The sequence below is a fragment of the Anoplophora glabripennis genome, unplaced genomic scaffold (genome assembly GCF_000390285.2).
Source record: "Anoplophora glabripennis isolate ALB-LARVAE unplaced genomic scaffold, Agla_2.0 scaffold803, whole genome shotgun sequence".
Classification (NCBI taxonomy): Eukaryota; Metazoa; Arthropoda; class Insecta; order Coleoptera; family Cerambycidae; genus Anoplophora; species Anoplophora glabripennis.
The window spans coordinates 37,863-60,682 of NW_019416919.1; the positions used below are offsets into that span (position 1 = coordinate 37,863).

At 30.1% G+C, this 22,820-nt stretch overlaps 1 protein-coding gene across 3 annotated transcripts in view; it reads left to right on the forward strand.

Moving 5' to 3' along the window:
• LOC108913953 (estradiol 17-beta-dehydrogenase 11) overlaps positions 1 to 22,820 on the forward strand; it is a 57,377-nt gene that overhangs the window by 18,405 nt on the left and 16,152 nt on the right. For all 3 annotated transcript variants that reach the window (XM_018719613.1, XM_018719610.1, XM_018719612.1), the window contains one exon: positions 3,471 to 3,818. In XM_018719613.1, the coding sequence (XP_018575129.1) occupies positions 3,560 to 3,818 (259 nt within the window). In that variant the 5' untranslated portion in view covers positions 3,471 to 3,559. The remainder of the gene's footprint in view (positions 1 to 3,470; positions 3,819 to 22,820) is intronic.

Genomic DNA, 22,820 nt, shown 5'->3' on the forward strand with positions numbered 1-22,820 from the left:
TATAAGTCATGCTATTTTTTATCTTATTACTTATATATTATTAATAGAGCTGTCATAATTGACCGCACACCAAAGACCTGCGGAACATCAACACAAAATAAAGTGAACTATAATTATAAGATTTATGTCATTGTATCATTGTGAAATACATAAATTGTTTTACGTATCGTTGCCATCGTTTCCACGATCTATATATTTGAGTAAATGTTCTAAATGACCACCATCTACTTCAATGCATTTTCTGCACCATTTTAAAAAAAATCCCCACACGTTCCAAAAGTTCGGATACCACAATCCTTTGTCATAACTCGTTTCTAATAGTAATTAGGGGTCTTTGACCGTTTGATTTATCCCCAAAAGTAAATGTCCATTGCATTGGGATCCTTGTAGATCGCATCATCAGGTATGTTTCTACCCTTTCTTCAGCGAAACTTATTCGCGGCGGTGATAAAATATCTTAATCTGAAGATAATCCTGTCTATCTTTCTACAACTAAATTGAACTGATTAATCAAAGTATTGTGAAATGCACCCTAGCGAATGTATCTTAGTGTTCTCTTTGGTAATATCTAAACAATTTGCTCTGTAGTCAATGGAAATATTCGTCCTTCATGGTCGTTAACTCTTAAAGCTTCAATTATTTTGCAATCGACTGTCAACATAAACAACACAACAGCAAATAAATCCTGTGTACAATTAACATTTTATTATAACATTACATTACAACAAATGGAATGTCCACGTTGATTTAAATAATACGAAAAAAAATCAACATTTATTCCTCAATTTTTTCCGCAGAACATAGGGATGTTTGCTAAATAAAATATTTTTTTCTAAAGGATTTAGCACACCCACATTTTGTCAATTTATAATAAACACAAAACACAGCTAAAAATAAAACATATCTCTTATGAACAAATCATGTATTTAAGAATGTGATACATTTATTATATTTACAATCTTATGCCTAAGGTTATCTGGTTACTTTACTGATTTTGAACATACAGGATGATTCGCTTAAGTTCCATTATCAAAAATTTTAACAGTTTTCTGAAAATATTTAAAAATTTTGAAAATCACTGGAAGACTACCGTAATTGAATTATACTCATTTCAATTCTATACAGTTTTTTAAATTCTATTCCAACAACACTGTATTAATTGTAATCATAACAAAATATTTATATGTAGCATTGTTACATAGTTATAACATAGTTTACATTTTCATAAACATAAACTGTATATGTATTTGCCAGGCCTGCACTCTGGTGAATAACTCTGATTATATTCCTCGTTGGAAAATATATTAAAATTGTTCAAAAGTACGTTAGTTTTTATACTTTTTAAGAAATAAATCATCTCAACAGAAAAAAATTAATGACAAATGGAAAATTATGTAAGTACTAGCTTCACAATAGAAACACAGTATATATTTTTTCAGCAAATAAGAGAAAGTAGTAATACACTGAAACAAAAACTGACCAACAAATTTGTTGTGAAAGTTGCTCTATACAGTAATTATCAATGTGGCATAAAATAAACCTAGTAAATAAAAAAATATATTAAAAAAATTCGTTAATTTTTTGAAATCTATGTAGAAAGTTTAATAAAAGAATTAAAAAAAATTGGTCTGAATAATAAATGACTGTCAAGAAATGTGGGAACAGAGCCAACCTAGTATTTTTTTTAATAGAACACCGTCATATTTAGACGAAGTTATTGTCTTACTACTATAGTGACATATGATTAATCTCTAATAATAAGGTAGATTAGTCAAAAGCATTGTGTCAAAAGCAAGCTTACTATTTTGGCCATATCTCTCTTATTATTGGAGATAGTAGTGGCTGGTGAAAATTAAAGTAGCACACTAGTTAAATGAAATTTTTTCTTGCATAAATTTCTTCCAAAATTTTGTCGTCATAAAACTTTTTTACGGGCCTTGAAATCACTTTCTAAAAAATGGTGTGATCTCTACCTACCAAATAGCATACGGTATATTAAAAAAAGAGTCCAAAAATGTGTTAAAGTCAAAAAACTTATACAGGGTGTTTTAAAAGTCAGGAAACTCCGGGAGTTGGTTCTACTGATAATAGCAATATGTGATGAAATTTTTTTACTAACTTATTTAATTCAAGTTCGATTAGTCTCTCAATGGGCACACCCACTAAGTAGATAAAGCTCTAGCTGACCAATCAGAGAAAAGTTTCAATATACACCGCTAGAGCTTAAAATTTGTTTTGTTCATAACTTTTTCTCTTGCTAGACATCACAGAAATTTGAATATTATTGAAACGAGGAACAATATCAGAAAAAATTATGTACTTTTTATTCAAGCCGATAAATGTAACCGTTTAGCGATTTCGCTATTACAGTTTTATTAAACATCAAATTTTTGATAATTCTTTCTGTAATCAATCAAGTAACCATGCTGTAATACCATCTCTTGTAAAACCAGCTTCGTTAGTAAATAAAATATTATTAGTAATTTCATTATCCTCATCTCATTTTTCCAGAGCCGAAAAAAAAATTATTATGGTGAAAAATCAAATTTACACCTAATTTAAACAATTTTCGTTACAATTCGTAACACCAAAATTATTTATGACATTTATTTGAAGCATGGTAACTTGATTATAGAAAGAATTATCAAAAATTTGGTGTTTAATAAAGTTTTAATAGCGATTTCCTGCTAAACGGTTATATTTATCGGTTTGAATAAATAGTACATCATTTTTTCTAATATTGTTTCTCTTTTCAATAATGTTTAAATTTCTGCGATGTCTAGCAAGAGAAAAAAGTTATGAACAAAACAAATTTTGAGTTCTAGGTGATGAAACTTTTCTCTGAGTGATCCAATAGAGCTTGATCTATTCAGTGGGTGTGCCAAATGAGAGACTAATGGAACTTGAATTAAATAAGTTATTTAAAAAGAAAAATAAAATAAATTGAACTTGGCAAACAATTTTGACAATTCGAAAAAAAATTTCATTATATACTGCTATTATTTTAATCCGTAAAATACTCTCCCGGAGTTTCCTGAAGGACTTTCCGAACACCCTGTTTAATCTTCTCTTTCTAGTTCTCGTAGGAAGCGTCAAAAATATAAATGATATCAATAATAATAATATCAATGCCAAAGAGTTGTAGTAGAATAAATTCGTATAAAATATCAGAAAAATTTCAGCTTATTTTAAAAAAGAAACCATAGTAATTTCCAATTGTTGTTAATTTTCTTTCTGCTGAAATGAGTTGCCGTGAAAAGTACCTACTGAGTTCACATATTGCTAAGATTTTTCATATCTCTTCGTGGTTATCGATTAAAGATTGCAGTGATTCACTCTGTATATGATCGCATAGTCTCTGTTTTTACATGTCGGCCTTGAGAATTTAATACGCTTAATTAGTCGGATAACTACCGTCAAAACACCAGAAATCGGCTTGTTAACAGGAGAATGCTTTTCTTAATTTCCAGATAACCGCGACCTCTGTGATAACACCCATCCTGGATACTATGTCCGCTTGAAAACTAGTCAGTGTTCCGCGAAAAACAGTACAGTCAACATGAAGATAACGGCCCAGCCCAGTGATTCAAACATAATGCAGTCGATCATAGACGCGATAGGGTTCATCCTGTTCTTTATCGTTCAAATCGCGAGGTCTATCTACCAGGCCGTCTTGCCGAGGTCCTACAGGAGTTTGAAGGATGTTCAAGGAGAAATCGCGCTGGTTACTGGCGGCGGGGGTGGTTTGGGCAGGCTTCTGGCTCTCAGGCTGGCCAAACTTGGTGCCACTGTAGTTTTGTGGGACGTCAATACGCAAGGTGAGTGTGTGAGCGGTAGATTGGAAAAAGTTTTAAGTATTTGTATTTCTTAACACAATAGCCAAGTTATGCTTATATTTTTGGTCCCCTAAAGTCCTTAAATAACCAAACATTTGTTTCATTTATACTAAATTAAAATGAAGCATGCTTGTTGTGAAAAACTGAAGTCAAAATGATGAGAAAGATAATAAATTCTCTATTAACTTTTCAGATGTACTTAGGTTTTATTTTATTTATTATTTAAAACATATGCTAAATTTTCTTCTGATATTCCTAGGACGTACTGTACATCAAAAATAAAAAGGTGCCTTTTCATATTAACCTTTTTGGCAAAATTATTTACTCCTTAATTTTTAAAAATTTAATTTTTATAAATTAATTTTACTCTATCAATAAACATTTTATTACACTTCCCTTTCTGTTTATGTGATGATGTGAATTGGAAATTAAATGCTTATTATTATTTGTTCGCTAAATTAACCGAATTTATAAAAAGATTTTTTCTATAGTAAGATACATTTGAATTCGAATTACTAAAATTAATAAACAAGAATACTTTCTTTCTATAATAATATTTTTCGAAATCGAAGAAAAAATAAAAAAATTGAGATGAAACCGAGTATACAGGGTGATTCACAACTTATCCAAAAAAATTTGGGAATAGATGCGGCATGAGAAATGGAGTCAATATTGTGAAAAAAAATTTTGTAAAATCCTTATAGTTTCTGAGAAAAAAATTATTGAAGTTATAGCACATTAAACCACTACATAGCTGGACAACTGTAGTCTCTAGCGTCATTCGCAATACGCGTGGAGAGCCATGTGACTCCTAATACTGAAATCCGTCGTTGCGGTAGTTTTTACATGTTATCTGTGGTATTTACATCGGTTTTTTAGTAGTTAGTGACAAAAATGGCTTGCGTGTATAGCAACTCAAAGTTGATGGATATCGTTTTAATTTATGGTGAAGCAAGACAACATTTGTAATATGGTGAAGTATTTGTGTTATGGTGAAGCAAGACATCATTTGTGTTAGTTCGTAGAAAATGAGTAAGACGTTACACGTGAGTGGATAAAATTTTGAACAATTGCTGTTGCAGCATCGGGTATGTCAAATGATTTTGTTATTTAAAAACACAAATTAATTTTATTAATAATTAATAAAGGCAAAAGCATTTGAATTTGCCGATATAAAATAGGTGCGATAAAATTCTATTAACATATTTCTTTCCTTGCGAAAGTTTTTGTCCGTTTTTATCACGCCGCCATACCGGTCGCATTGTGCGAGGTCAGGTTTTACAGTGGACCAGTTTCCAATGCCGTGCAGAAGTGTATTTTTAAATCAATTTCGAACTGACCTTTTTGATTTTTTCTTTACAAAATTGTATTTGTAAGGGTCCCCTGTACATCCAGAATTTATTTTTTTTGATAAGTTCTGAATCACCCTGTATATTAGAATTCTGTTGACCTAAGTCTAAGGATAAACAACTGTGAATAAGATATCCCGAAGGTATTTTAAGATATAACAAAAAAATTATACCTATCATCCTGCTTTAAAAGGTTATACCTCCCTTATTATTTGTTTTCCAAAAAAAAGTTTATATAAAATATCCTAAAAATATCTGGAACTATTTTATTATAATTTATTTAACAAATACTACTAGGTACTTCGTATATTTGAATTTCAATTTTTCATTTTGTATTTGCTCAGCCTCAACTAAAACAAATAATAAGGGAGGTATAACCCTTTAAAGGAGGATGATAAATATCATATATTTTCTTGATACTTAATCACATATCTTATTCTATAAAATTTTTAATTCGCTTTATCTGTAACTTATATCTGATAGATAGCTAAACACAAGTAAATATTGATTGGCATTCTAGAATTTAATAAACTGTTAAAAAATGCTAAAATACAAAGTACCATATTTAAATACATACCCAGTATTTGGCCGTTTTTGTAGGCCATAACAAATGTACATACAGGGTGAGTCAGAAAGAATCAACACTAAACTGGAGATACTAGACACCAAAATATTATGTTTGAGCTCATCATTCCTTATACGAAAGTCTCTGGTTTAAGAAATACAGGGTGTTCAAGGTTTCAATTTTATTCTGAAACTTCTCAATAACTGAGAAAGTTTTGATAGCATGACTTTGAAACTTGGTAGTGTTGGGTTTTTTTGGTGCGAGAATTAAGAATTTGAAACTTATTTTGACATTGCACCTAGAGGGCGATAGTTTCACCATATTATTTAGGTAAATCAGAACATATTCTTTTTATCTGTTGAGCTATGCTTTAAAAAAGTTAAAAAGCTAAAAGAACGTTCAGGTCTATATAAAAAATATACTCTTGATTCCTAACTAACTCTATCGGTTTCTGAGTTATTTGCATTTAAAAATTTCAATGTATTTTTGGTGATTTTCTTTAAGGCGCTGATATTGCTATTTCTTTTCTAAGTAGGCTTGTGTCAAATTTTCATGTCAATAAATATTAACGTATTTTGCTGCGTGTTCGTGCAAAATTATTAGCTAGTGATCAAAAAATACCATGACATAATAGTTTTTCCAACAGTGCGATACATAATATGATTTGTGTTTTTGCTCAGGCTAATTTTAATGAACATGCAGTAGCCCGAAGATATGTGCAATTGTACCCAAATAGATTACCTAATTATAAACTATTCAGAAATCTTTATAATCGCTTAGGCGGATCTGGATCTTTTAGACCAAAAAGTAACCATGGTACTCCAAAATCTATCACAGTTGATGAAGAAGAGAAAATTTTACTACTCGTACTCCTCGGTTAACTGCAGCAACGGGAGTAAGCAAATCGTCCATTTGTAGAATTTTGAAAATAGAAATGCTCCATCCATGTCATTATACTCCGGTTCTGCAGTTATTGCCTCAAGATTTACCAGCTCGCCTACAATTTGCTCAGTTTATACAAAATATGCAAACGGAAAACCCAGATTTCCTCAATAAGATTTTATTTACTGATGAGGCGACATTTACTAGATGAGTTTTCAATTGAAAGAACAAGCATTTGTGAGATTCCGCATGCTATAAAAGAAAGACATTCATGAGTTCAAAGTGAATATTTGGTGTAGTTTAATTTCTGTTTTTTTCATAGGACCTTTTGAATTGCCACCTAATCTAACCACAAAATACATTTAAACTTTTAAACGCAAAAATAACTCAGAAACCGATAAAGTTAGGCGACTTAAACAAGAGTACATTTTTTAAATAGAATTGAACGTTCTTTTAGATTTTTAGCTTTTTTTTAAGTATATCTCAACAAATAAAAAAATATGTTCTGATTTACCTAAATAATGCATGCGGTGAAACTAGCGCCCTCTAAGAGCAACAGCAGAAGAAGCTTCAAATTCGTGATTGTCACACCAAAAAACCCAACACTACCAATTTTCAGAGTTATGCTATCAAAACTTTCTGAATTATTGAGAAATTTCAGAATAAAATTTAAACTTTGAACGCCCTGTATTTCTTAAACCAGCGACATTCGTATAATATTTTGGTGTCTAATATCTCCAGTTTACTGTTGACCCATTCTTTCTGACTCACCCTGTATACATATATCCCTGTCTATATCTCGATTTTTCAATATTCTTCGACTATATTGCTTGGGAAATGTAATTTGTAAATAGTTCATTTTAGTTATTTGTTGGTACTGAAACTTTACATCCTAATTGGGATATTTCGAATAGTTTTCGTCGATATTATTATGTGTGGTAAAGTAAGTAAAATGTCCATGAAATTTTCTAGCTCTCGTGTAGTTCGTTGAACTTGTTTTATCCTTCAACATTCACATCTGTGCAAAACGCTGTCTGTTTCTAAATAGATTACTATTGGCATCTTTAAAAATGTACACTTTATCGAATTGCGACACTAGGAGTGAGCAAAAACACATTATCATTAATAAATATAAATTTATGGGAATTTTGGCTTTGGTCAGAGGTAGGAAGTAATTATTTTTCGTTCTGTCACTTGACCTGTGTCACCTGACACAGTACCGAAGATAATCTTGACAGAAGTTAAAGTAATTTCACTTAATTTCCTTCAATGGTTCAACAATTTCCGAGCTAGTTTCCACGTCATAGACGAAAAGTAACGTTTCGATATATATCGCTCTCTTCTTCAGAAGAATCTCCGAAACTGTACGGTTTCAGTGAACAACTAACCCGGATAAAGTTCAACCATAAACAAATATGTCTACAAAAACAAGAATTATACAAAAAAAAAAACAGTATTTTTTGAATAAGATAAGGAATTTTCCATAGCATAATGCTCACTTGTTTTTTAATGAGTTTATGTTATTATTTCTTTTAGTGATAACCTTTGCTCTAGATATTGTTATCTTTTAAATGTACTGGAGACGAGACGGTGTGGTAATAAAATAAAACATATTGCTACATAACAACCTGCCCACCCTTTTTTCCCCCTGTAATAGCATTGTTATTATTAATATCTAAGGCAAAAAATTCAAAGCGTCGTAAAAAAAGCAAGTTTGAATTTGCCTTGAATGTCATGTATGACGTAGGAGTTCAAGCTATATTAATTAATTTGATAATATATTTCTGACAGTGAAAATTTATTGTCTTGAGGTGTCTATTTACAAAAAAAATTAATGTACACACATCTCATAGTGCGCATAATATATTCATACCTGTAGCCAGTTATTTTTATATTTTCAGTGACAAGGAATAGCAGTCTATGTAGCAAAACAGTTTAGTGACCGTTAGTAACTTTGATGTTGATAAATGTTTATTTTTATTACTGTGTAATGTAGATGTTTTATTTTGTATTAATTATGCAAAGTTGATTTTATCCTCTATCAACTGGTGTAAATAATTTATGACGTAGTTTTTGGAATCATTAGGTATATTTTTTCTATCTCGATGCTGTTTAAATTGCGCATATTAGAACTTATTTGAATACCTACACCTGTTTATATACTTAACGTCAATTTAGTAAATGGTTCTTTATTTCTTAGAATTATTTTTTGACCTTTACTTTGACATTTTATAAAAATATTAAAATGTTTTCGAAGAAATATATATTTTTCTCCAACCGTCACAAAACTATACAATTTTTTTATTGTCAGAAGTCTCTAAGGTTGACATTTTCCTTACTGCGAAAAAAAAACGGCAACAAAAGTATTCACTTTTAATTCTAGGAGCTAAAGCTGACACTTTTAATCCTTAGATTAAAAGTGTTAAACAAGTTTTAATATATAAAAGTTCATTCAACAATATTTACAATAATTTTTGTTTATCCACATTGATGCCACTACCCTTATTCTTGGAGCAATTGGCAAAGCAGTCCAACACGTTTTCATAAATATTATTTTCAGATGTTGTAAAACCAGAAGTGACAACGGTGGTTGGTTTATCATTACCACTATCAACTTTTCAACAACAATATTTTCTTTATTCAAAAATGAGTCTTCAATGTAGCCTTCCGCCACAATGCTTGATCTTCATTCTCCATGTGTTTGAAGGCAAGTGAGGTCACCACCACCGTCAATTAAAAGGGTAGCAGATGTTTGTCGTAATGCAAGTCCACTGTACTCTTTCCAGTTGTCCAGCTTCAAAAAATTTGCCACTTCTTGCGAGACGGCACTGATTTTATGAGTGCCGACCACCATTCGATGACACTTTCCACCAACTTATCTGAAAAATAATCGATGTTCTACCAATCCGGATGGACGTAAAGCAACATATTTTCGATCAAAACTTAAATAATTGTCTCCCAGCACAGTAAAAGAACGTGGTCTCTTGGTATTGGTACTGGGAATTTTTATAATTAAGGCGGATTTCACTTCTTCAATATTATCAACTATTAAATTGACTAATTCATCAGAACGGTATGCCTCTGCAACCCCCAATATTAGGACGACCATTTTTAGTGCGTTTACTTTCGTCGTCAAATATAAATTATCAGGTGCACTATTCAAAAAGCAATCAACTTGCTCCTTAGATATCCCTCATTTTGTCTCTTGAGAAAGTAACTTTGATTTATTTGCTTATATCAATCCCCTTCTTTATATCCAATGTTGACCGCAACATTGAATATTGTGACCAAAGCTTTGACGGCTTTATTTTATTGGCTAAGTTTAAATACACCATCAACATATCTTCTGAATCATAATGTTTTTTTCTATGCACCAATCCATAAAACGTTGGCAGATACATTCATACATTTCTCGAGATTTCTTTGGGGGAAGATTCAGAAAATTCATTCTTTCGCACACTCCAGTATCTCCTCAGGTACATCTAAATCTTCAATAGATTTCATTTTTACAGAGTTTTGAACCACAATCACAAATGAACCTAATTAGCAATCTGGCGACTAATGTTTGACAAAGTATCCATGACTACATCGATATATCCTACTTACCTACCCTTTATTATCCAAATTTGGTTTGAATAATTTCAAAGCAGAAGTTAATAATTAAACAGGGGATTTCGGTTTCAGAAAAAATAGCATGTTTTATTCGTATTTAATCCTAATATAACAATATACAATTTAAATATGACATGGCTAAAACTGCAACAAAATACAGTAGATATTTTTTGGTTACATATTTTTATGGAAATTATTAAATCACAGATATATTGAATACAATAAGAAAGAAAAAAAGCGAAACAGGCAAACAGGAATGAGAAAATCAAAATTATCAAGAAAATAAAGACCTTAAAATGAAAACTGACAAAAAAAATCACATTAATGTAGAACTAAAGATACGGTAAACAAAGAAACCTTAACTTGATGAGAAATACAATGTACCTACAGTTTGTTGGTTGCTTTGTGCGAAAAATTGCCAGATTATACGCTAATCTGACATCAGCAAACAGACTATATTTGCACTTGGATAAGAGCTATGAAAATATTATAGATATGACAGATTTCATCTCGTTTAAATAAGTAGGTACGAAACAAAAATAAGGAAGTAACGAAGGAGTTACTGAACCTACCAACATTTATGTTTTTTTTTGTATATAGAATACATAATATTCTAGGGTCAATAAAGGTTAAAGTCATATTTCATTATAATTTTATGAAATAAACACGGAAATTTATGGTTCTATATTTTTCCGTTAATAAAGTAACAAAGTTTGTAGGTCGAATCTAAAAACATGATAGTGTTTCGAAATCAACTCCAAGAAGATTTACTTACGTGGGCGTTGCTAATAAATGTTTTGTGATTTGACACTTTTCTGAGTGGCTATAATTATATTTTCTCTTAGTTAGATAATGAAATAAAAGATATATCCAAAAATGCATTAGCAAATCTATTCTATCATCCGCATTTTTCTCGGATGATATAATAGAAAAATTAACATAAATTTAATATTTACTTTTTTATATTCACTTTTATTAAATTTTTATTATACAATTTAAACTAAGATGTTGACAATTTTAAAGTTTCGTTATCTGTCCATTCCTATGCACGAAATTTGCAATTCTACGTAACGACCTTGACTCTTAATCGCTTACTTAAGCCTTTTCACAATTTCTAATGTTTCGCACTTGCATTTACACGAGCTTTTTATATGATTTATCTTTATTAATTTCTCCCACATTAGAAATTTCCATATTGGCGTAGTCGATCAAGTATTTCTTCAGCAATTCAGTTGGTGTTGGTATCTGGAATTGGACCGTGTTGTAGTGTTTTTGCGTACCACTATTTCCTTTTCTTGAGGTGTTTTCCAGCGAGTGCGCGAATTATTTTTAATACGTATGATTAATCGAACGACGCGAATCTTTGGCTACTTTAATTATATAATTTTCAAATTCATAATTTGATTAAAAGTTAAGTTCCTGTTTAAACAGATTCATAATTACTAAAATTCTAGCTAAAATTTAAGCTCAACACGTCAACAAGTCTTCTTGTAATTTTATCTCATCAAATATCGTACGCGGACTGTATTAGCTTCCAAAAAGCCTATATTGTATAACTTTGTTATTCATTTTAGTATGTGTAATGTAATTCCTTTTTCTCATCAACATCTGTTAAAAGAATTAAAGAGCAAATTGATTACAAAGGCAAGGAATCTGTGTAGCTGAGAAAGGATCGTTGTATTTGAAAGTTTCCATATCATATAATTTATTCAACGGTGGCATTCCACCTGCAGATTTAGAAATAATAAAAATATGTAAACGTTACTTAACCCAAAAACAGGCATTATGTAACTATCACTCATTGTACGTGTAACAGAATATCGCAATATTTAAACATGCTTATTATTAAGAAAACTAAACTTGTAGTGTGACATACTGGATGTTCTTGTTAGATTTGCCTTCCTTCTTGTTTATTTTAATGTTGCTGTTAAATTAGTCAGTCGAGCATGTTAATTGAATTTATTTACCGCTTTCAATAAAAAGCGATTAAAATGTCGTCGATAGTGCACAACCTTGCATCTTTCTTACTTTCAAGTTACAAGTTCAACAGGTTTTGGAGAGATTTACGTGGATTTACGTAGTCTACAAAAATTCTCTTAATGACATATCAGCAAGATAGAAGGACGCATATTTCAAAGTACCAAGTTGAAAACTGACACGTTTTTTATAGAGTGCGAACATTTTGTTGGTCTACAAGTGGCAATTATATTTCACCAAACAAATTTCGAATGTCACAAGTAATATTTTTAATGAAGGTCAATTTTAATTAAATAATAAAAGATGATAAAATATAATAGATGTATAATTTGTAATACATTGTGCGAATAGAAGTTAAAAATATACAGGGGGTTTTTTAAATGTGTGTTAATGATTTACTTTATTGGCATGAAATGACGATTTTGAGTCGTCAAATAGGGTCAAAGCATCCTCACTTTATAGACTGTGCAATACACTTTCATTTTTGTCGCCCTGTTTCAAAATGGTTCTGTTTTGAATTGTTAAAAACAGATTTGACTATAATCATAGTATTCTTTTCATCTTCGATGTAATACCCACCGCGCAAAGTAGGTTATGTAATTAATTCAGATAAAGAACATTCACCATATATAACTTCCTTTAGCAATTAATGTAATTTTTGTATATTATAATTCAGTCATTCTTCATAGCTTTCTAAATTATTCGCCAGTCGTTTATTAAGATGTTTTGAAAGTAAAATAGGATTCGTTTTATAATGTACATAGTCACGGTTTAAGATGCCACAAATGACAAATATGATTTATTAGGATTTCAATGAATAGTATAAGCAATATTACCAAACAATAAGCCATAAGATGAATGTTTTATACAGATCGTAAAATACTGTGATTTGACATTTTAATAAATAATTACCTACTTAGTAGCAAGTTCCATTGCGATATTTACAATAGAAGTATGTATTTGATAGTAGTCCAATTAAATGGTTCTTTAAATCGCAATTTGGTCAACTTGCCTGAATTTCTGATATAAGTTAAGTTTGAGGTATATAATAATAATAAGTGATAGTATATTTTTTCAACCCCCGGGACAGCGGTGAAAAAAGGTAAAATAAAGTGGTTTTTCGAGATAACTCAAAAGGGTTAAGAGCTAGAAAAAAAATTCTTATAAAACTTGTAGAGCATAAGATTATACATAAAACTGGTCTATTGACTTTTCTTGTACTATTTAAATTAACAGAGTTAGGGTGGCTAGAATGACTCCAGAAATTTAAAATAAATAGTGAGCAGAAAAATGAATGAATTTTATTAGTAAACTTTCTTTTCAGAGAAATAGATATATTTTTTAATTTTTAATAAAAAAGTTATAACAATTTCAATTTTTTAATAGTTAATTTTTATGATTTAATATTAAAACAATTTTTTTCTATGCCACTCGATTGATAATTTAAAATAATGATAAGTTCCAAATTTTGTTTAACGTCAAAGATAAAAAATCACATTCGCTTTGTGAAATTGTTATAACTTTTTCATTAAAAATTAAAAAATATATCTATTTCTTTGAAATAATAATTTACATTTTTAGAGTAGACTAAAAAAAAGTAGTTATAAAATTCATTCATTTTTCTGCATTTTTTAAATTTCTGAAATCATCCCTTAACTTCTAGTCTTCCTAACTCTGTTGGTTTTAATAGTACAAGAAAAAGTCAATTGACCATTTTTATGTAGAATTTTATTCTTTACAAGTTTTATATGAAGTTTTTTTCCTACCTCTTACCACTTTTGAGTTATCCTGAAAAAACCCTTATTTTATCTCTTATTACTGTCACTGTTATTATATACCTCAAACTAACTTATATCAAAAATTCAGGCAAATTGACCAAAATTGCGAGTCAGAGGCCCATTTTTTCTTATTTTTACGAATATACAGAGTGTTTCATAATAGTCTGTCTTTATACAGGGGGCAAATCTGCGCATGATTTCAATTAAAAAAGTTTATATAAACATTTTCCCTTTTTTTCTTTGTATCTCCCACAGTTTTTGATATTTGTAGCTCAAATTTGGAACGTAGACTAACTTAGATTACCTGGATCACTAGCCCTGTTTAATAGTCGTCACGATCTACAGGGTGATACTTTTTCTAGGGTCGGACTTCCTTTCAGCCCCCCAAATTTTCTTCCGTATGACACTGGTGCTTTCTAGAACAAGAGTTAATTTTCTGTTCAATTTAGAAATTCTTTTGTCTCTTACAATTTTTTCGTATCTGCGGCCGTTTTCGAGCAAAAAAAATAAAAAATGTTTTCCTATAACCTGCTAAATTAAAAACCGGATTTCAAAATCCTTTATTAGGTTCTGACTGACGGATAATAATTATTTTGTTTCAAATAATTATTATCCGTTTATGCTGCTTCTTTAAAAAAAGCAGCACCATAAATGCAGCATCTGCGCCTACCAAATTAAGTAGGTTTAAATTTTTTTATAAATGAAATTCCCAAGAATTTTATAAAGAATGAGTAAAAAAGAATGTTTCACTTTAAAAAAATAAGAAAATCATTATGGAAACTAATATTTTCGCAGGATCAAATTTCAGAGAGACTGGTTGTAGTGTGGATGGGATATAACCTACAAGGTATGTTAAATTTTCATTGTCATTGTCAGTGTTACTCAATGCCTACAGGCCACAAAGCAATATTAACAACTTAATAATCTGTAGCAGCGTTGAATTTAGGGTGTAATCCAACAGTGAATGGAACTGTAGTCCGTAGATTAGTTGTTTCCCACAATATCATAAATTAAAAACTGCTTTTCCTTTCCGTATATGAGTTTAAGAGCCCTGTACAAAAGCTTGAACCAATAAATATTTAGAAAATTATACGTATAAATGAGAATAAGTGGAATTTAATCCTGAGATTTTTCAAAATGTTTATGTATCTATACTGTATCTGTTTTCTTTCTTAATTTTCTTGATTGAGGCATATCCAACTTGCAGCGCTAAACCAAGTTCTGCTCTATTCAACGATTGGAATGGTGTGTAAGTAGTCCTGATTTTAACCCTATAGAGCATCTACAGGACCAACTTAAAAAAACTACTCGGATTCGTCCTGAACTACCAAAATTATGGCATTATCTCATTTAATTTTAAACTGACCAATTTTTCGACGACGTCTTTCAGTGTTTCTGAGAGTTTGATGATTTGGGATTAGCCAATTCGGATATCTTTCATGATACAAGAACACACCACTTCTGCGGCAGCTTCCTTCACAAAACTCTAGAAGTAATAATGTACGGTCTGTTCATTAAAACTGTTTCTATTATGTATCTTAGAATAGTTAGAATCAACTAAACTAATTTATTAATGATAGTTTGTGAAAATAGTCACAACTGTAACCAGTGATGCTCATTGACAACAATGGTCATATTAAACAGTTTTTATAAGAAAACCATACCTTGTTTCTATTATCAAATAAATTACTGTTCAAGTGACATAATTATTTCAAGTTTGAATAGAAAATTTCTTAACCCAAAAATACAAAAATTTTACAATGTTTAATAAAATTGTCTTTACGAAAAAAAAAATAGAAGTTACGACCCTCTACAAAATTATGAGCAGATTTGTTCAAAGGAGAGGGTATTTTTCAGAGTTCAGATAATCCAATTCCTTAAACATGAAAATTCTGCAAAATTTTAGGTGCCATATCTTTTCGGTGAGCATTAACAGTTTACTGAAAGGTACTATTTAAACAAACAGTATAACACAGGAAGTACCATAGCACAAGAACGTAACGTGTATGTATTTATCATTAGTGATAGATACAGAGTCATGTTTAAGGTCAAGTATCAAGAGCGAACTTGCCTGAAGAAAGTGAATTTCACTCTCGCACGTTGCGCAACGACTTTCTCACGTGCATGAACTTAGAAGATTTAATGGCTGATTATATGTTTTCGTTGTTGTTTAGTTGGTAATAATTCTGTCTTCTCACGGTTGCTGGCAATCCAGTACATCGGAAGAATATAAGTACCTATTTGTTAAAACGAAAGCTACCACACTCTGTGAATATGTCGCATGTTGTTGCACTTATTTTTCAGTGCGTGAAATTGAATTGAATTTTTTATTTTAACAAATAACTATAATAATTATTTGAAGGTAGAAATATGAGCCTATATAGTAGTAGTCTTAGTGGCTGTGTCTTGCCTAGTGCTGCTTTTGGGTACCTCTGGAGAGTACCTGAAAAATTCGAATCTTCTAGTAGCTCGTGTAGGCCTCTTGAGAGTACCTATAGATTTAAAAGCTTCTAGGACTTTGTTGTATCTCGTAGGTTCTTCATAGCATGATTGGACAATGGATGGTTGAGGCTCTAGAACTAAGGTCTAGGCAGGAGCAGTGTGTTCTCAAAAAGTTGTGAACATTTTTAACAATGTTTTGAATTGAAAAATTTGAGATTTATTAAAAAATATATTTTTACAATAAATGAGTATTAGCTTTGAAGACTACACTGCAAACACTCTGGAATTTTTACGATATAATAAGGATATTACTTAGTATAAAAAAAATGCGTGTAAAAAGTAGAAAAATCATAGCGGTCTAAGAATACCTTTATCGTTTTCACCCGTTGGCAAAATTTTTTATTTAAAATTTAAATTGTATGATTTGCATTTTTGTCACGTGGTCTTCATTTGTAAAGAACTTTATATAAGGCAACTTTAAATTTTGTCTTGTACTACATGCAAAGCTGGAGTCGACGTTCGATCACCGACTTGATGGGTCCGTAGAAGTCCGGTAGTGAAGTCCGCTTATAGGTAGCCTGTCGCGGTATTATAGTTTTGTATTGTTATTCCCCAGTTCGAATCTCGCATTGTTCGAAAAAGTTTTTATTTTCCTAAATTCGAAACTGAGGTGATTTTTTCAGCTTCAAAAAAGCTAATAACGTCATTTGATAATGTTTTAAATTTAAATATATTGGGTTTATTGTAGTAGTTTGTTAAAATAAAAAAGATACAGGGTCTCGAATTCCAAACTGAATAACTATAAAATTGTAGCGAATCAACAGTTAAAAAGGTTTTACATAGAAAACTTTCGTAGTTCTATTTTTCTTAATATTGATTAAAATTTTATTTTTCTTAATGGGAAATAGACCTTATATCTGATTTTTTTAACATTGTTTTCAGTACAACCACTAATTCTGGTACAGGAAATACACTTGGTGTAGTATTTCCGTAATGTGTCGTTCCAGTAAACGAAGTGAAAAAAACATTAATAGCTGACAATCATGCTTTTAATTGATAAATAAAATGTGTTTATGGCAATGTAACTACTTTGTTACTGTCATATTACGTCGTTGTTTATTTATAAATATAATTTTTTATTTGATTGATGTCTATCGCAGTTCAATATGCTACTTGATGGCAAAGTTCAAGACTTTTAAGATCGATTATAATTTAGCACAACACCACTTAATATATTCCCGGTATAGACACGAAAATACAGGGTGTATAGATGTAAACGGCGATAACTTTTCACCAAAACTTATTTTGGCTATAGCCTTTGAAACATTTGTGAGAATAGAAATAACTTATTTTATTTATTTATTTTAAGGCTCCTAAATCCAAAATTTCAATGTGCACTGTCTTAATATGTAGAAATTCAAAATGGCCGATTCAATATGGCGTACGAAAATGCTGAAGATGCTCTGATTGTGCTGAAATTTGGTATTAGCAGGTTTTCGGGGTCGCTAATTTCGAATCCGTACTCAGAATTTAGAAATTCAAAATGACGGATTCACTATGGCGGACAAAAATGCTAAAGATGCTCCGATTTTGCTGAAATTTGGTACTGAAAGGTTTTCTACGTCGCTAATTTCGAATCCGTCAAAATTCAGAAGTTCTTCGGATCCAATTCGATGACTATAAAATTACAAAAATGAGATTTTTAACTTAATTGCGTTTAAATGTGGAAGATTACAGTACCTATTTGCAAATTATCGCTGAATGAGTTCAAAGAAGTTAGATTTTGACACTTTTTTATTAGAAGATGCAATTGCGGGGAACTGGGAAACGGCAATTTGTACAAAAACGAAAAAAATAAATAAAAATCTCAATACTCAAGTATTGTTATTATAGACCGGGAGATATTAGACTGAAGTTCTACGACGTCTTTCTCGTTTATGCCTCTGAGAGTACTGAAAGGTAACCGAGAGACAAGTACAATAAACTAAATTTAAAAGATGGGCTGCGGGACACCTTCGTGAAAATTCAATTTTCCTTTTCAAAAAAATAATGTGTACAGCGACGTATTTCTCACTTATGCCATGTTCGTAAGTTGAAGAGAAGTATCGATTTTATCACGAAATTTTTTTGGCATAAGTGTCGCAAGAGACCTAAAAATGGAAAACTTTGTAAGAAAATGTGGAAAAACATCTTTATTTGTCTACCAATTTCTCATTAATGCCAATTAGAAATATGACATTATTATATTCGAAAAGCTCATAAAAAACATTGGCATAAGTCCTACTAAGGACTAAAGAAAATAGGGCTTTGGAAAAGCTGCGGAATATTTCGTTTTGGTCAACGTTTTTCTTGTGAATAAATTAAAGCTTATTGCAAAGAAAATAATGAAAGTATTCATTTTTTTTAAAGGGCATAAGTCCCTGGTGAGGACTATATGCTAAAAATTTTTTGAAAAGTTGTAGGAAAATTCATGAAAATTTTTACGTCTTTCTCGCTTATGCCATTTAGGGCATAAATCCACATTGGATTTTCATGTTGTAAATTAATTTGAATTTTAATACGAGTCAGGTCGACAAAGTAGAAAAATAATAGAAAATTGCCACAATTTTCTCGTTCATGCCGTTTCCTACACGAGTAGAAAATATTACTAAAAGCCATTTTCAAGAGTGGCATGAATGCCACAAGGTACCGTCGTATGTAAAAATGTTTAAAAAGTTTATTTCATCGCCTACGCAATTTTCGAAATACTTATACTTACTTGCATTTAGCGTATTTTTAATTTTTATAAATATAAGTAATTCATGTATTTAATGAAAGTTAATAATAAACTATTTCGGCTTAAGTCCCCACATATTAGAAATGATTTTTAATTATTCTTTGAGTCATGATCAGAAAAAGAAAAATTATATAATATAGCCACAAATTTCTCGTTTGTTCGTAAATGAGTAGAGTATTTTATCACAATAGACCATACGTATTTATGAACAATATATTTAAATTTTAAAAATTAAAAATATTATGTAATTTGAATTAACCGCTTCAGCGCAAGGATGATCTACTTGAATTGAGCCGACTAAGGTAGAAGAAGAAGAAGAAGAAGAAGAAGAAGAAGAAGAAGAAATAATTAAGCTAGAATACATAGAGAAGAAACTGATTTATAACTAATTTAATATCATGTATATTGAATTTTGTTTTTTGTTTCTGGTACTTTGTACCTTAATTACTTAAATTGTACTTTTATACATTTTATTTTTATATTAAAAGATTTATTTAAGTAATAGTAATTGAATTGAAAAACCGCTGCCAACTCAATTGTCAGAATGCTTCCTCAAAGACTTTGAATTACTAATTTTTAATTATAACTAACACAAACAATAACACTTAAAATAATACAAATTTTTATTAACTTAAAATTAAAGCATATCAAAAATAAAAAGTTTTTTCGGTTTTATGATTTTTTACATTTTCAAATTTCAAACAGTTTTATCTGCAGCTCTTGATGAAAACGGATCAAAATAAAGGCCTTACTACCAGCTTTATTATAAGTTATTAAGAATTATCGTAATAAAAAATAACATGTCGAAAAATCAAACTAAACCCAATATAAAGCTTTCTCTTTTTCATGAAATTTTTTTTATTTTAAATTTTTTATTCCCTTTTATAGTTAGAAATATTCATTTTTTATATAGATATCTTCTCCGACACTTGCATTATTTATCATACATTTTTTAAATTAATTTAAGTATATCGAAAATTGCGCAGGCGAGGAAATAACCGCAATTTGTAATTTTTGACAACTTTTTAAAAAATTTTACATACGACGGTACCTTGTGGCATTCATGCCACTCTTGAAAGTGGCTTTTAATAATATTTTCTACTCGTGTACAAAACGGCATAAACGAGAAAATTGTGGCAATTTTCTATAATTTTTCTACTTTGTCGACCTGACTCATATTAAAATTCAAATTAATTTACAACATGAAAATCCAATGTGGACTTATGCCTACATTTATATGACTTTATAATGTAGTTTCCTACGTGCATGCAAAATGGCATAAGCGAGAAAGACGTAAAAATTTTCATGAATTTTCCTACAACTTTGAGACTTATGCCTTCATATTGAACCCATAGAGGAGTGATGCCTACTTGACACAGTACATTATTTATAGTAAGTATCATAAATTTTCAACGGCATAAATGAGAAAGTTATAGAATGAAAATAAAAATTTTCCGCAGCTTTTCCAAAGCTCTATTTTCTTTAGTCCTTAGTAGGACTTATGCCAATGTTTTTTATGAGCTTTTCGAATATAATAATGTCATATTTCTAATTGGCATTAATGAGAAATTGGTAGACAAATAAAGATGTTTTTCCACATTTTCTTACAAAGTTTTCCATTTTTAGGTCCCTTGCGACACTTATGCCAAAAAAAATTTGTGATAAAATCGATACTTCTCTTCAACTTACGAAAATGGCATAAGTGAGAAATACGTCGCTGTACACATTATTTTTTTGAAAGGGAAAATTGAATTTTCACGAAGGTGTCCCGCAGTCCATCTTTTAAATTTAGTTTATTGTACTTATCTCTCGGTTACCTGTCAGTACTCTCAGAGACATAAACGAGAAAGACGTCGTCGAACTTCAGTCTAATATCTCCCGGTCTATTACCTTTTTCGAATTCAAATATCAGTAATACTGTTGTTACATAGAACATTAAGTATATTCAGAAATCATGAGCTCAATTTTTCAAATGTTCAAAATCTGTGATTTCTATGGGGGCATTTTTCACTAAAGTATTGTCAATATCGGAACGCCGATTTTGAGATTTATTTGGGACATCCAAAAGTATTTTTCAGAATTTCCTCAGATTTCTTCGCAGCTTGGTTTTATATTACAAATTAATAGATATTACTATAAATTATTATAGAAAAACACAGAAAAATCAGTTTGTTTCTGCTGTAAATCCAAATAAGTAGGTGAAATATTTCTTATACCTAATAGTGTCCTGAGGGTTTTTTTATTCTTAATCAGACACAGCTGAAAGTCATTTTCTCATAATGTAATAAAACACCCTGTATTTCCTCTCTTCCTATGTAGATTTCATTGTAATAATTTCTTTAGGTGACCTATAGGTTATATGTTTCTGGATTCCTTATTTCTCGAATGGTATCAGTATACTGATTATTTTTAATCCATATTTATTTTAATATCTTGCGACTCAATTTTCATTTAAGTAAAATTATCGTTTCACTTTCCCTCTTGCAAAAATACGAATTAACGGCAAAGTAACAAAAATGTAATTTTTACTTGCAATGTTATGATTATATAATTAAAATAAAACGAACTAATATGAGTCTATGTAAAGGAAACAGAGCATGAAATCAGACGCGATCAATGAAAGTTTAGATTTAAATTGATGTGTGTGTGTTTTTGCAATGGCACTGGTTCTACACCAAATACTCCAAATAGTGGGCTTTGTGTTTCTTTGTCAATCTTACAATTATAATATAAAATAATAGAGTAATAGTGCGACAGTGGAATATAGAAAGAGAAGTATTTCTATCGTATTACATTTGTTTTTGACCAATATTGTATTTATTGATCTTACATTTCATGCAATCTAAAAGTAAATTAATATTTATTTCTTTTTCTTAATTATTTACACATATCAACAAAATTTCAGTAAATAGGTATGTGAATTACAAAAGTGCAAACAAAAAGGGATATAATTATATCTACTTTTTGTTTGTTTTTTCTATTTTATTTAATTTTTTTGCTATTAATCTTATTTTTATTAACATTATTATTATTATTATTATTATTATTATTTTCAGTGATTATTATTTTATTTCCCAAATTCATGTTGTTGTCTTTATAAAATTATATAAGATTTTGTATATCTCTACTTTTCAATGATAAGGTTAGGGATGTAACAGTACCTTAATATCAACCAAATTACTAAAGAGATCTACTAAGTGTGTGCACAAAGGGCAATTGGTTTCAGCTGCGAATCATGGTTTACTTCTCTTTTGAAATTGAATTTCTTTGTAGGTCTCTCCTGCTGCGTAATCCGTGTAGCATTGGTACAATTTAGTCTTTACCTTATTTTTAATAATGTTTTTAATGTCCTTGCTAGGATTTTCACATTAGAAATTTAGTCTCCATTACAGTTGCCTCTTTTGCTAGCTTATCTACAAATTTGATGATAAAAACACATATTTGTTTATAGGGCAAGTACATTTGGAGAAAATGTAATTGAAATTTGATTAAATTAAGTTCTGCTTATTAAGAATGTTATATATTTTAGTTTTAGTGATTTTGAAAAGATGTACATGAATTCTTTATTATTCACACAATGGTAATTTTTGCAAGTTAAAATGT